The 14,868-nt window shown below is 34.9% G+C and overlaps 1 protein-coding gene across 4 annotated transcripts in view; it reads right to left on the bottom strand.

Annotated features, from left to right (window-relative positions):
• The window catches only part of stim1a (stromal interaction molecule 1a), a 49,707-nt gene extending 35,846 nt beyond the window's left edge, over positions 1–13,861 (bottom strand). For 2 of the 4 annotated variants that reach the window (XM_051864148.1, XM_051864149.1), the window contains exons 1-3: positions 13,560–13,861; positions 11,961–12,091; positions 1,274–1,404 (exon numbers count right to left, since the gene is read on the bottom strand). In XM_051864148.1, the coding sequence (XP_051720108.1) occupies positions 1,274–1,404; positions 11,961–12,081 (252 nt within the window). In that variant the 5' untranslated portion in view covers positions 12,082–12,091; positions 13,560–13,861. The remainder of the gene's footprint in view (positions 1–1,273; positions 1,405–11,960; positions 12,092–13,559) is intronic. The other 2 variants (XM_051864150.1, XM_051864151.1) reach the window with 2 other exon arrangements.
• Between the last annotated feature and the right edge of the window lie 1,007 nt (positions 13,862–14,868).

The following is a 14,868-nucleotide window of genomic DNA, read 5'->3' as shown; positions in this document are numbered from 1 at the left end:
AGGATTAGGTGTGGAGGAGAGGTTAGGATTAGGCAATTAGGTAGCAACTTCAACAAGGGGTGTAATAATTTGGCAGGGAGTCGAAATTCGGCACAACACCGGAAATAAAAATCCCATTAATTTTCTGTATACAAAAAATAATTTTTAACCACAACACAAGTCAATGTGATTTCAATTTAAGTATTTCTTTTTAAAACTATTTAATTGCCAAATTCCTGGTGAAGAATAATACCCATAATCACAGAAAAGCTGCAGTTACCACAGAAACATAAAATAAACCTCATTAACCTGCAATTACTATTATTATTTGTTTATTTTTACTATACTATACACTAGTATACTATATGCTACTAAATAATATATTATAAAGAACATAAATCTAAAATAGTCATTATAATACAGTAAAAATAAACAACTCAAGACAATAGTATTATTGTATGGTCCTTTATGTTACGCAATGCATAATTGGATAAGTAGTTAATTCCCTAATAAAAAAAAAAATCAAAAAGTCTTGTGTGATTAAAGGGTTAGTTCAACCAAAAATGAAATTTCCGTCATTAAGTACTTACCCTCATGTCGTCCCAATCCCATAAAACCTTCGTTCATCTTGGGAACACAAATTAAGATATTTTTGATGAAATCCGAGGGTTTCTGAACCAAAGTTGTTATTTTGGTTTTGTTTTTGTGCACTAAAAGTATTCTCGTCGCTTCATCGCATTAAGGTTGAACCACTATAGTCACGTTGACTATTTTAACAATGTCTTTACTACCTTTCTGGACCTCAAAAGGTGCAATGACGTTGCTGCCTATGTGTGCACTCAGATATCTTAATTTTTGTTTCGAAAATGAACGAAGGTCTTACGGGTGTGGAACGACATGAGGGTGAGTACTTAATGACAGAAATTTCATTTTTGGGTGAACTAACCCTTTAATCTCAAAACTAGTTGTTTTGGTTCATGACTTTTTTTTAATGCTTATGAAGAAAATATATTTAGAAAATACTTCCAAACCAAGACAGTCACTGTTGCACCCCATAGGGTAAATGAAAAGACAACATGCAAAATTAATAGCATAAAATACCCCTAATGTCATAAGCAGCGACAAGTATCAGGGTACATATTAGCCTGCTGCAGATTACTCATTCACTGTCATGCTGACTTGAATGTTAATGCTAAGAGAAAATATTAATCAAACATTAAGAGTGAGTTTAAAAGAGAACAAAGGTCAATCAATTGCCTAATTTTAGAATCAGCTGTAAAAGTAATTCACTGACCCCATCAGTCTCCGAAACATCCACATTCCCATTGGCATCGTCATCCATTTGCTTGTGAATGCTGCGGATGGCCTCAAAACTGAGGATGGCGATCTCGTCCTGGCAAAGAAGCTCATCAATGCGGCAAAGCTCTGAAGAAATGAAACAGTCAAAGTTAGCAAGATACTAAAACAAACCAGACTACAAACACCTGTCATTTATTTGTATAACGCATGTTCCTGATCTTCATAATTTTTACTCAAAATGTAATAATTTGCTCTTTCTCTGAAACAACTTTTCTTTGCGATGAGGTCACCGAGGCCATGCAGGCTATTGGATAATGTTAACCACTAGCTATTTGTTTTTAGTGGTCAGACCAATATATCATCTCGCCATCATACAACCCTAGAGACTTTATTGGCATTAAATTGAGGACTCGCACATTTGAGGACTAGAGTCAATCATTTGGAAATAAAGGTGAGATAAAGACCCAATATGACCTAGTGCTGTAGTGATAGTTAACTGTCTGTCCAGGGCCACAAAGCACTCTTTAATGAGAACATTGTGTGCAAATGAAGACTGTCTGCGTTTAAAATGATAGCATCAGATCCAATTTTAGAATTCAGAGGTGTTTCTAAACAGCCTTCCTAAAATCCCACTGTGTCCGTGGAGGTTTCCAGCTCAAACTATGAGAGGTGCTAAAAATAGACCTGGCTGTGGTATTAACTAAAACTAGCAAGCAACTATTTTTAGGCTGCAAATCTGTACAGCTGTTGTGTTACCACACTCGAGGTTCTGAGGGCTAGGAAAGCTATGGTTTGTGCTTCACAGAGCAGTGGGAGAACCTGAAGTAGTTTGTGTGAACATTCACAAGTGGGAACTTTATCAGATCAGAGCGTGTGCTGCTAAAGAGACTAATGTAGGCTGTGATATATCCGGTCGTGTTTGTGTATATCAGAGTGTTACAACGCCAAGGAACCTGTCCAAGAGACCCATGAGCTGCAAAAATAAAACCTTGGCGTCTGTCTTTTCATAACACAAGCATGCCATTTAGAAACCTAAGAGAAGACTTCTCTTGAAGCGCCCCAAGAACACAGGCTGAAGTCTAAGTCTATCAAAGTCACCTAGAAGGCTTGGTAGATGGTAAAGGGGCATGAAGAGAATCATATCTGGTTCCTGAAATATATCACTTACCAAGTATAATGAACTAGAACCTTGAGGATATTAGATGCATCGTCTTACATAACATTCTGTACTCAACACAAATTGAGCAAACCAGAAGAAATGTAGCAATATCTATACATTGCTCAATTTCTTTTGAACATTATGCTTGCATAAAGATCTGTCTTGGGTGATGCCATCACAAGTAATCCACAAAGACATGTTTACACCTGACAGTAACGTGTTAGTCACCTGCCTAACATCATCATCTGTCATCGGATTTCAAGGGGAGGTGACGTCTTTTGTCAGTCAATGCGTCACTGTTACTGTGTGTTGATAAAGCAAATAATAAATATATATATATATACACCCAAATGTATTTGAATATAGTAAAAACAGTAATATTGTGAAATATTATGACAATTTAAAAAAGTTTTTATTGTAATACATTTTAAAATGTACTTTATTCCTGTGATGGCAATGCTGAATTTTCTGTCAACAGTCTTCAAGTGTCACATGATCCTTCAGAAATCATTCTAATATGCTGATTTGAATGCTGTTTAATATTTTTGTATTTGTATTTTTTCAGGATTCTTTGATGAACAGAAAGTAAAATAAATAAATAAATAAATAAAAACATTCGAAACAGAAATCTTTTGTAACATTATAAATATTATTTGTCATCTGTCATTTTTGTGTCCTTGCTAAATAAAAGTACTTTAAAAAATATTTTGTGTATATAAACTACCATTCAAAAGTTAATGTCAATAAATTAATTAAATCATTCATTAATTTATATACCATTTTATTCCAAACAAATGACATTTTTGCAACCAGACTGGATCAGATGCCAATATCCTCAAGGGACAGTTCATCCAAAAATTTAAATTCTGTCATCATTTACTCACCCTCAAGTTCTTCCAAACCTGTATGAGTTTCTTTCTTCTGTTGAACACAGAAGAATATTTTAAAGAGTACTGGTAACCATACAGTTCACGGCACCCACTGACTTCCATAGTGTTTTTTCCTACTATGGAAGTCAATGTGTGCCGTCAACTGTTTGAAAGTCATACAGGTTTGGAAGAACTTGAGGGTGAGTAAATGACAAATTTTAATTTTTGGGTGAACTATCCCTTTAAGAGTGCAAGATGGCGGGTGGCCAATACAAAGCTGATCTATATATAAATTATATTTATTTTACTTTAATAAATTAGAAAAATAATTTGAAAATGATTTATAAAAAAAAAAAAAAAAAAAAAAACTGTAAAATAAACATTTACATTTTAGATGGCAACTTCTTAATTCTGTAATTCTATTAACTTAATTCTGTAATTGACAGCTGAACTTCCCTGTCTACAGTTAATTCGCACGGACTGACCGAGAGAAATGTGAAATGTTAAACAGCGCTGTGCTCAGGTGCTGGTGTTCTCAGCTCCGTCAAAATAAAAGTCCCACTTCCAACATATCGGCCAAACAGAAAAACTTATCAGCTGATGCTGAAATTTAAAAAAAAAAAAAAAAAAATTCCAAGTTGACCACTAATACAAATAATCATTGCTATATAATTAAAATTTTTAGCTAAAAATCATACTCTACTCTAGCACAAGAACATGAAAGAACTTGATTGCATTCCATCATTATACATGATGATGCAAACCATAGCGCAACAAAAAGTACGCACTGCATTCGCCAAACTGCCACAACAGAAAATAGAGTGTAAACTGTCTCTGTTTTAGGTCAATTTCAGTCATGGTGAGCAACAGTTTAGAAAGAAACTGTTCAATTGTCGACATGTTTATAGTTAGCTACCAGAATAATGGCTAGGAAACTCTTATCGCCCCCCTAGGGTAAAGTCACAGCAAGAATATACAATGGGACAGCGCACTTGCAATGCATTTACATGCTTGTGTAGAGTATCTTCCTGGCTTTCGGTTACAAACTGATGTCCTATATAAAAAGTGTGTTTTATATAACCAGAATACAGGGCTAAGATCAAAAGCAGTGGTCAAAGCCATGGACACTGCTTTTATAAGAAACATGACTCCCTGTCCCTAATCAGGGCTCAGTGAATACAGTTTTATGTAATGCTTCAGTCCCCTTACAACAATTATTGCAGAACAGCTAGTCAAGAAAAAAAAAAAACCTTATGCATCTCTAAAAAAGAAAGAAAGGGGACAACAAACGATAAGTTATTTTCTGTCATATAACAGACAGGAGATGGGGGGGCGGCGCAGACAACTAGCACACCAAATGTAGCTCATGGTACTCTTACTTCTCCCAACAGGGCTGGAAACAAAACCAGGCCAGTGTCATCAGTGCTGTTTACTCTGTGGAGCATGACCATCAGCCTCAAGAGACACTGAGCTCTGTCGGTGTGGTTCTATCAGACCTGACGTGCACAGGAAGTTCCAAAGATCAAGGCGTGGCGGGTACAGATCCTCTCCAGTGAACCTTGAGAGAGTTTCTGTCACAGGGAGGCTGATGTGGTTAAGAAATGTTTAACCCTCTATGGTACGCAATATGATATCAATGAGGAAAAAATTATTTGTGTTGTTTTTCCTGCTTAAAATTGGACACATACTCACAGTATGACCCCTCATCATCACCCTCATCAACTGCCAGTGCTACCTGTGTTTTATACCTTTTTGAAGTGCTATAGAAAATGTGCAGATCATAATATATGCAGATATAGTATGTGAATTACTATTCTTATAAGTGCATTACAAAATCATGTGAAAATGCAAATATATTTAGATAATTATAACTCTTTTCCTTACAAATATAATACATTTGTATTCAAACCTATTATGCCTGTATGGCCTTCCATTATGGTACAGTATTTCCTTGAGGCAAGACACAGTTTTTTGTTAATTTCTCTAAAACGTCTGATGATATATAATGTAAAGTTCTTGAACATACTTCTTTACTTGCCAGTGAAGGTGACTCGTATTTTTTGTGGGTGATTAAATGGATACAAACATGTGAAAAAAGCACTTTTCATTGGAGAAAATATAAAGCCATGTGACATGTGCTGAAACATGTCTTTACTGTCACCTTTGATCACTTGCAGAGAGGAAAAAAAAAAAAAAAAAACTACTGACCCCATACATTTGAAAGGTAGTGTAAATAAAACATTTTGCCCATAGACACAACACAAAGTACCGTTTTCTCCTTCAGATATAATTGATGGTGTTGGCAGATTAACATCAATTCATGAACAACCGTTTTCTTGTAATTTTGTCATGAGTTTGAAACCACATTATGGTGAGGAAAAAAAAAAAAAAAAAAAAGAACAGGAAATCTTGCAACCCCAAACTTCCTTAAAAGCTTGTGACCAAATGTGATAAAGGCTAAAGTTGCCACATTTCCCATGTGCCTGTTAATATAAGTGCTGGGAAAGCTAGAAAAAAAGCCCATTATCTAAGGGTAATTATTTCATTTTAATACTCATGTCTTTACACTGTCTAATAGCCACTTATACATCGTTCTAAAGATCATGCGACTTGGCCTGTTATTTTAATGCTGTCAAATTCAGCGTGCTTGAAATGTTTAAAATACTCAGCGACAACTTTCCTGAAGCGAAGAATAAGAACAACATCTTAATAAATACAGATATTAAAGCATTGCAAATCACCCATTCATGATTCTCACAGCTTTCTGAATTTTTAAGTAGCCCAAAATGGCCGAAAATTACAGCAAATAATCATTCAGCATTCATTTGATTAACAATTACTGTGTATATGTATACACATATATAGTAATTGTCTGTCTGCTGTTGGAAGTTGTCATTTCTCATTGTTGCTACTGCCTTATTGACTGCTATCTTTAACTCGACAGATTACTTAGCATTAGACCTGCACAATTCTGGAATCACGATTAGGGCTGGAACTAACGATTATTTTTTCAATCGATTAATATATTGAGTATTTATTTATTTTCATTTAATCGATTTATCTAATGATTTCTTCTTTTCAGGTTAATCTATTGTTTATTTTCTGAATAGTCGATTAATCCTTTGGTTAATTTACCAATAAATAACCATAACTAATCTATGTATGAACTTTCACCTAACGATGCTATTTATGACAAAAGATACGGTTTATGCAGTGTAGGCCTAATTAGGAAAGGTGTTTACTATGGCCGTGTTCACGGTCACCTTTTGGGATTTACAGCTGCAGTTGTTTCTAAGTGTGAATCCTAAAATGTTTTGTTCGTTCAGGAGACTAATGTAGCTGCTTTAATATATGCATTCAGCTGTATGATCAAACAGCTGAAGTCACAACCGCATTCATGAAGTTTTACCATGATTGACAGTCCAATCGAGGTTCAAGTTCTTCCATTAGATATTTTAAATAACAGCATTACATGCTTTTTAACTGGTTGCAGAGAGTACATTTGAGCCACAGGTCTCAGTCAAAATAGAGTAATTAACCTTGAAAATAACTTGATGCTTCAAAAGATTGTATCAATTACATCATTACACCAGTAGGTTGTGACAAGTGACTGTTAAAAGAAATGTCATGGAAATCTTTATTATTATTTTTTTTATTATTTCATATCAATATAAATATTTTTAAATAGATTGCAGCAATTAACATTATGCCAGAATATGTTACATTGTTTAGTTGTCTATTCAGAATCATGATCTCCATTTTAAACAAAAAAAAAAAAAAATGTAATTCTCAGTTTATCCAGAATTGAGCAGCTCTAACACACAAATGAATGTTGTTTACACAAACAGTAAGTGAAAATCCTGCACAGTGCACCTTTAAAATGCCATAACCACAAAATATGCATTGTAAATCATCAGGAAGGAGACGCCCTATGCCACTTGCACACAGTTTACCCTCATAAAATATTTACATTAACCAGTTTCATGTGAAATGATGTTGCTTACCCCTAACGAACACAGAACAAGGTTGTGTTCCGATCTGAAAAATTATGCAAACTTGCTACTCTAACTATGTGCAAATTAAGTATGCAAATTCTCTGCATTCACGGGACACCCAGATTATCTTCTACATTTACCGGATCATGCAGTATAGAACAGTGCACACTGTGAGTGCGAGTTACTCTATCCCACAATGCAAAGCACTCGGCTTGACCTTTCGTTCCCAGTGTGATGGATGAAGTGGAAATAATAACAGCTTTGATTTTAAACATCTTTATCACTAAAGTATGACAAAAGTACAACACTCGTACCCAAAAATGTATTAAAGATGCAAAATAACTATAATAATTTCAAGACATCACATGTTATGACATGAAGAGTTATCGTGATACTACTATGAATACTAAGCATAGTAGACCTGGATTGATTTGCAAAGTTACATGCAACTCTCTACAGGTCAATTCAGTACAAAACTTACTGTGAAAAAGGGTGGGCACATACAGTACAATACGTTCAGCCAGTAGCCGAATGGTGTAGTATCACCTCATGACTGGGCTCTATTCCAGTTCAACAAAAGCTTTGAAACTCACTGCGGACTTTAGGCAGTTTTCCCAAAGGGCTCTTAAGTCGTTATGCTGCAATCAAAATCAGACTGTTTGATTCATTAATATAACACGGAAAAGCAAGACCACCAGAAGGCCATAGCTATTCATTGTAAAAGACAACTTTTATGTCTTCAAGTTGACTTGCACAAGAGCCATTCAGGCAGAACATGACTGATTACAGACAAACCCAATGCTAACATCAGCATGGTTCACATGTAATAATACTAGCTATGTAAACAGTAACTGTATTAAGAAAATTGTCCACTTAACATTTGTGCTGTTGTCCAAAAATAGGTTACGACAAACAGTCGTGACTTTAAAATGGGGTGTCCAAAGTCGGGCCGCTGGCCAATTATAGCCTGGGGATGAATTTCAGATGGTCTGCATCTTGTTTATTAAAATATATTTTATGTGGCTTGCACATATCATGCAGTTTCACAATGTCAACACGAGGTGACAGCACAGTAAACTATGAGTGACAAGAATTTGAAGACAATTGATTATTGAATTTTGACAATCGATTAATCTGTCGATTATTTTTTCGATTAATCGGGTGAAAAATCTAAATTATTATACATTAATGTTTTTTTTTTATTACAAAAGTATTTTAATCCATTATTTTAAACAATGTTATTCCACATCCTGCCCAAAATGTTGTCTTCCAAACAATGTGTACTATAAATCCTAAGAAAACTAATATAGTGAATGTATTTATGAAGGCTATGCTGTACATTACAAGCAAAAAAGGGTTAAAATACAAACATTACATTAACAATTGATTGCTTATTATTTTAAAGCAGAAATTAAAGGACTAAATTAAAAATGATAAAAAGCACAAAATGTTAACTTGTACCTGAACATAGTAATTATATTACATTACTAGGCTATACCAGCAATAATGCATTTACGGTTACTGCTCTCATAAATATGATTACTTGTGTTATATGTATATTTTTAAACCCACATTTAATTCTATCAAAAAAATATTTAAGCAAAATGTGTATTTTAGTCAGAATTACTGCGCTCCGTCTGCTCCTCGTTCACTGAAGTCAGTTAAGTTTAACAAGACTCGCTTCTTGTTGTCAGAACATGCAAAATGGAAATACTTGTGGGTCTTTCTAACATTTACAATTAAGGATATAACCATAAAATGTAAGTTATGAGCTGAGAAAAACACGTGTCGGAGGCATTAAACAGCACACGCGTCTGTCAAGCCACGAGAGGGCGAGACGCTGTAAACGCTTATGCTTTTTGAAGCGCTTATAAATATAAAGCATTTTCATGTTTTGGACAATTTGGATCATGGAGCAGCTCACCCTGTGTCCTCCGCTACTTCCCATATGCGTTTTGTCCATTGTAATAGGTTATTCACTACTGTAAAGTGACGTGACTGGCTGATGGTTTACTGGGCACAGCATGCAGATGCGGCTAATCGATAATCAAATCCGTTGTCGATTATTTTCATTATCGATAATAATTGATTTTATTGATTAGTTGTTGCAGCCCTAGTTTAAATCCAGATGAAACAGCACTGACATTCTCAACAACACTGACGTGGGAAACACTGAGGCACAACGATACAGTTAGAACACATTTCAGTCCACAAATCGCAAACATTTATCATGATTTACAGTAGTAACACTAACTGTAACTGTGGTATTGTGGCAGAAATGTTGGATATTCATATCGAATATTATATTATTAATGTAGACATCAAAAGTATTAAAGGAGTAATGAAATAGGCCAAATTAAAGACATTTTTGTCATAAGCTAGCAGTTTTTTTGCATTTGTATTTATATTTATGTGTATATAGACTACCATAAAGGCATTCTAGATACCATAGAAACCATATTGTTACTTTTACCATGTAGTGAGGTGCCATGTGTGGGTTTACCCGTGGTTATCATGATCTAAATACATGATACTATAGAAGGCCAGTGGTTAATTTTAATAAGAGTAGAGTCCTAACTCAGTAAGACTATTTAAATTTTACCCTTTAAAAATTAGGTTGTTAGAATTTACACATTACCGTTTGTGTTAATAAAAATAAATTTACATCTGCGTCCCAACTACGGCTACTGTCAAATGTGCATTTCCAGATAACAAATGATGTAGGTCTAATATTTAAAACATGTAACAAATCAGGTGCTAGTGTCATTGGTTTTAAATGTTAGTCTGGAGCCCAGTATATATATATTATTTATATATATATATATATATATATATATATATATATATATATATATATATATATATATAAAATATATATATATATATATATTGACCCCACTCAAAAGTTTACATACCCTTGATTCTGAATACTGTGTGTGGTTACCTTGATGATCCACAGCTGTTTTTTGTTTTGTGATGGTTGTTCTTGAGTCCCTTGTTTGTCCTGAGCAATTAAACTGCCCAATATTCTTCAGAAAAATCATCCAGGTCCTGCTAATTCTTTGATTTTTCAGCATCTTTTGCATATTTGAAACCTTTCCAGCAGTGACTATGATTTTGAGATCCATCTTTCATTTTCACACTGAGGACAACTGAGGGACTCAAACACAAGTATTACAATCGGTTTAAACATTCACTGATGTTCCAGAAAGAAAACACGATGCATTAAGAGCCGGGGGGTGAAAACTTTGATGAAAACTGCCAAAATTTTTCTATTTTGTTTAAATATCATATTTTTTCATTTAGTACTGCCCTTCGGAAGCAACAGAAGATACTTACATGTTTGCCGGAAGACTAATTAAGTACAATATTCCTTGATCTTCAAATACAAAAGGTTTTCACTCCCCGGCCCTTAATGCATCATGTTTCCTTCTGGAGCATCAGTGAATGTTTGAACCTTTTTTAATAGCTGTGTTTGAGTCCCTCAGTTGTCCTCAGTGTGAAAAGACGGATCTCAAAATCATACAGTCACTGTTGTAAAGGGTTCAAATATGCAAAAGATGCTGGAGGAGGAAAAAAAAAAAAAAAAATCGAAGAATTTGCAGGACCTGGAGGATTTTTCTGAAGAACAGAGCTCAGTTTAACTGCTCAGGACAAACAAGGGACTCATGAACATCCATCACAAAACAAAAATAAAAAACAGCAATGGATCATCCAGGTAGCGACACAGTATTAATATTCAAGGGTACATAAACTTTTGATCGGGGTAATTTTTATAAATTCAGTTCACAAACTTTCAAGCAGCACTATCTATCTATCTATCTGTCTATCTATCTATCTACCAGGGTTCTCACACCATCTCACTAATGACATGGAAATAAAAAAAAAAACAATATAGCAAGTTTGAAATCCAACATTTTAAATGACCAATTACATATTCAAAAATAATTAAATTAATAATAAATCATAAATATAATATATACATAAATATAAATAATAAATATTATGCATATACTGTACATATATACATACATAGGTATGCACACATGTGTGTGTGAGTGTACACACACACACATTCATACATGTATATCGATCTATCTTTTAAGCTGCACGTAACCATTTTCACTATTCCATGAAGGCCTGAAAATCACAACTAAAAAAAAAAAACCCTGCTGTTTCCTAGTTATCCATGACTTTTAACATAAATGTCATGCAAAAATCAGAACTGAGTTAAATTATAACAGGAAAGCTATAAATAATTGTGTTAGTTCTTCACCGGTTTGTTTCCTAGATCAGGTGTCCGGGCAAGAAGCAACAGATCCCAATTATCTCTAAAAGTTGGATGAACCCTAAGGACTACCTTTTTAGGGCCTAAAACACATAACGGAAGCAATTGCACACGCTATGATGCTCTAGGTACCTTTATTTGATACAGCCCAAGTGAGGACAGTGCTTAATAGAGAATGCATTCCCTTCCTATTCTCAGCCGGGCCACATTTAGACCCCCATACAATTTCTAAATAAGTCTATAAGGCACTGGCACAGGGGGCTGCAAAGCACAGAGCGTTTTGAAGTAGGTAGAAATGGCCGTCAGCTCTCATCTATGATGACACAGCTACTTTTCCCCAATATAAGACAGTAATTCCAGGATATACTCACCGGAGACACCGTTGTCCGCTGGTAAGGGGTCTGGGCTTACTTGATTGGGTTTGTCTGCTCGACATTCCAACAAGAAGCATATACATACAATCCAGAACGTCGCCAGTCTGCTGAGCTCCATAGTGGGACAGCTGTTTTAAGATAGGAGAGAGGGAAAAATCTTGTCATCTACAACTCAGCAAATCAACAATCCAACCCTGCATGTCAAGTCAAGTATTAACCTAATCCTGGGAAGATAAAGCGGAGAATGTTGGCAACTAGATCACACTTCAGTACTGTCCCAAATGACGCACTTTAGACCTTATTCACAGCAGCGCCATGTTTGATTTTCAAAGGGAATGAAAGCGAGACTGTGAGGGACAGACATACATCTCTTCAGTGGGTTGTACTGTTATTTAATGTGTTTTTGAATTGTTCTGCTGATGAAACACTGCAAAAATATCTTTCAGTAGACAAAAAACTCAAGACAACATGAGCTGTGGAAATTAAAAGTGATCTAGGAGGAGTTTATACAGCGGATACCATTGAAAATACGGTAAGTCTATCCCTCACAGCCTCGCTTTCATACCTGTCACGGTGCTCCTCTGAGTAAGGTCTATACACTAAGTATGTACTCACTACTCAATAGTGTAGAGTATGAATTTTCATTTATAAAGTTATTTTGTCATCCAACGGTAGAGTCTGAAAGCCCTTTCTCCTCTGCATGAAGCGTCCAACACTCCACAATTTGAGTAATTTTGGGATTTTTCAGTGTTAACACACAACTTGCACTATTTATACTAAAAAAACAGCCTAAAATAGTGCATAAGTACACAAATTGGGATGCACCTTATTTCTGCACATGCTCAGTAGAGTTCTTTCTCTGCCAGAGGAAGAGAGATAACAAATATTGATGAAAGTCCCTATTTTGACGTATAAAAAGGTATTATTTTGATGCTCATTTTTAAAATTATCATTATATTTTTTAAAATCAAAATGAACAATTTTAGTTTAAACACCAAAAAAAAAAAGAAAAAAAAAAAGAATTATTACTTTATTCATGTTTATACCTGGGGACTCTACAAAAATAAGGAAGGCAAGGGTTTTTTTTCCCCCTTTTTTTTCACAATGACTATTAAGTTACTCCCCAACTCACCTGTCAACTAGTTAACACTTATAAGTGGGAACTATATAGACCAACTTCACTGACTATATTTGCAATCTGAAAGGTTTAGGCTATCTGAATGTATAGATTTATATGCACAATATTAAGGTTAGCATAGACTTTCCATGATAATAATCTTAATAATTAAGACATTAACATGTATTATATATTCAGGTATGGATTTAAATGGCTCAAGAGCAGATCAGATCTAGTATGTAGTCACATCACCTACATTTGCTTAACAAAATCAGTCATAAATAGCTGATTCATAATCAACGACTCTGTATTATCTTTATATTCATGCGGTTGAATACGCAGCTGGCTTTCTAGCGGCACGAGGCCACTGGCACCCACATTTCCCCCTTTATAAACACCCCAAATCCATCGCGGAAATGATATGTAATGTAAAATACAGCAAAACCAAATGTTAAACCGTTTAAAACGAGTTGTGTTACCTCGGATCCTTGTGTAGACCGTCTCAGTTTTTGAGGTTCGTTTTCAGCTGCTCTCTCCTCCCATCCGACTCCATGGAGGCTTTGTATTGAAACACTCCAAAAACACACGACCACACGGTTCTGTATGGTTTCCCGTCTTGCCGATGAGAGAATACGGCAGGTGGACGCTGGTTCGCTCGTCCTCTGTCAGGGACAGAAGCAGTGAGAGGCCGAACGAGCTACGTTTCCTCCTCAATTCACGCCGGGCTCACGGTCTGCGGCACGACGCATGCGCAGTCACACACTCCCTGCTAATCACGCTTTGCCTGCCACCTCACTATCAAACAGTCTCCAGTTAGCCTATAACAAACAAACACACGCTTGTTGTTTAATGGTGTCGACTTCACATTGACTTCTATTGTTTACATATTATATAATATAATATAATATAATATAATATAAAAATTTTTGTAGCTACATATTTTTTCATTATTTACCACATACTGTGGAGGTTGTTAAATTATTTTAAAAATTGTAATGATATAATGGTGTAATTTAATTATAATATTTTAATATTTTTAATATGAGACTACAACTTATTTTTATCAAAGATTTGCACATGCATTATGTTTATTAATATTATGCATTTTATTAATGTAAAATTAAATTTCTTGCATATGCGACAACTTTTTATTTACTGGTCTTTTAAAAATTATTTACAATTAGGCACTTGATAGACAATTTTGTCCAAAGCAACTTACAACTTTGCATTTTATCAGTTGCTGTGTTCCCTGGGATTCAAACCCATGACCTTGGTGTTGCTAGTGCTACATGCTCTGCTGTTTACTGTACAAACAAAAACATAGAAAATCATTTACTAACCTTATATCCATCCTTCTTATTTTATGGGGGCTTGTAGAAATTTTTTTACACCAATTTCTGCATAAAGTCAAGTCAGATTTATTTATGTAGCACTTTATTAAATGCGGATTGTTTCAAAGTAGCTTTACAGAGATAAACAGGAAAATAATGATTCAGTGATGCAAAGCCGCTCTAAAAAGACAATATTGTCAATATGCAGCTGAAGTCTGTTCAGTGTTGATTCAGTTTGTTTCAACAACTGTACAATCTGCAGATTTCCCACAAATTCAGTACAGAAAATGTAAAAAAAAAAAAAAAAAAAAAGGTCTACATAAACTGACTGGGCCTTAGTAATCGGCATAAAACATTTTGCTTGATCACTATCCCTCATCAGCAATAAATAGTCAATAATTATACAGCTTGAATATGTTTTTCAGTAGTGCATAGGACATAAATAAGTGCACTGACT

Source organism: Ctenopharyngodon idella, chromosome 15 (assembly GCF_019924925.1).
Source record: "Ctenopharyngodon idella isolate HZGC_01 chromosome 15, HZGC01, whole genome shotgun sequence".
Taxonomy (NCBI): Eukaryota; Metazoa; Chordata; class Actinopteri; order Cypriniformes; family Xenocyprididae; genus Ctenopharyngodon; species Ctenopharyngodon idella.
Note: the sequence above shows the minus strand (reverse complement) of the source record. Positions and strands in the feature narration are given on the sequence as shown.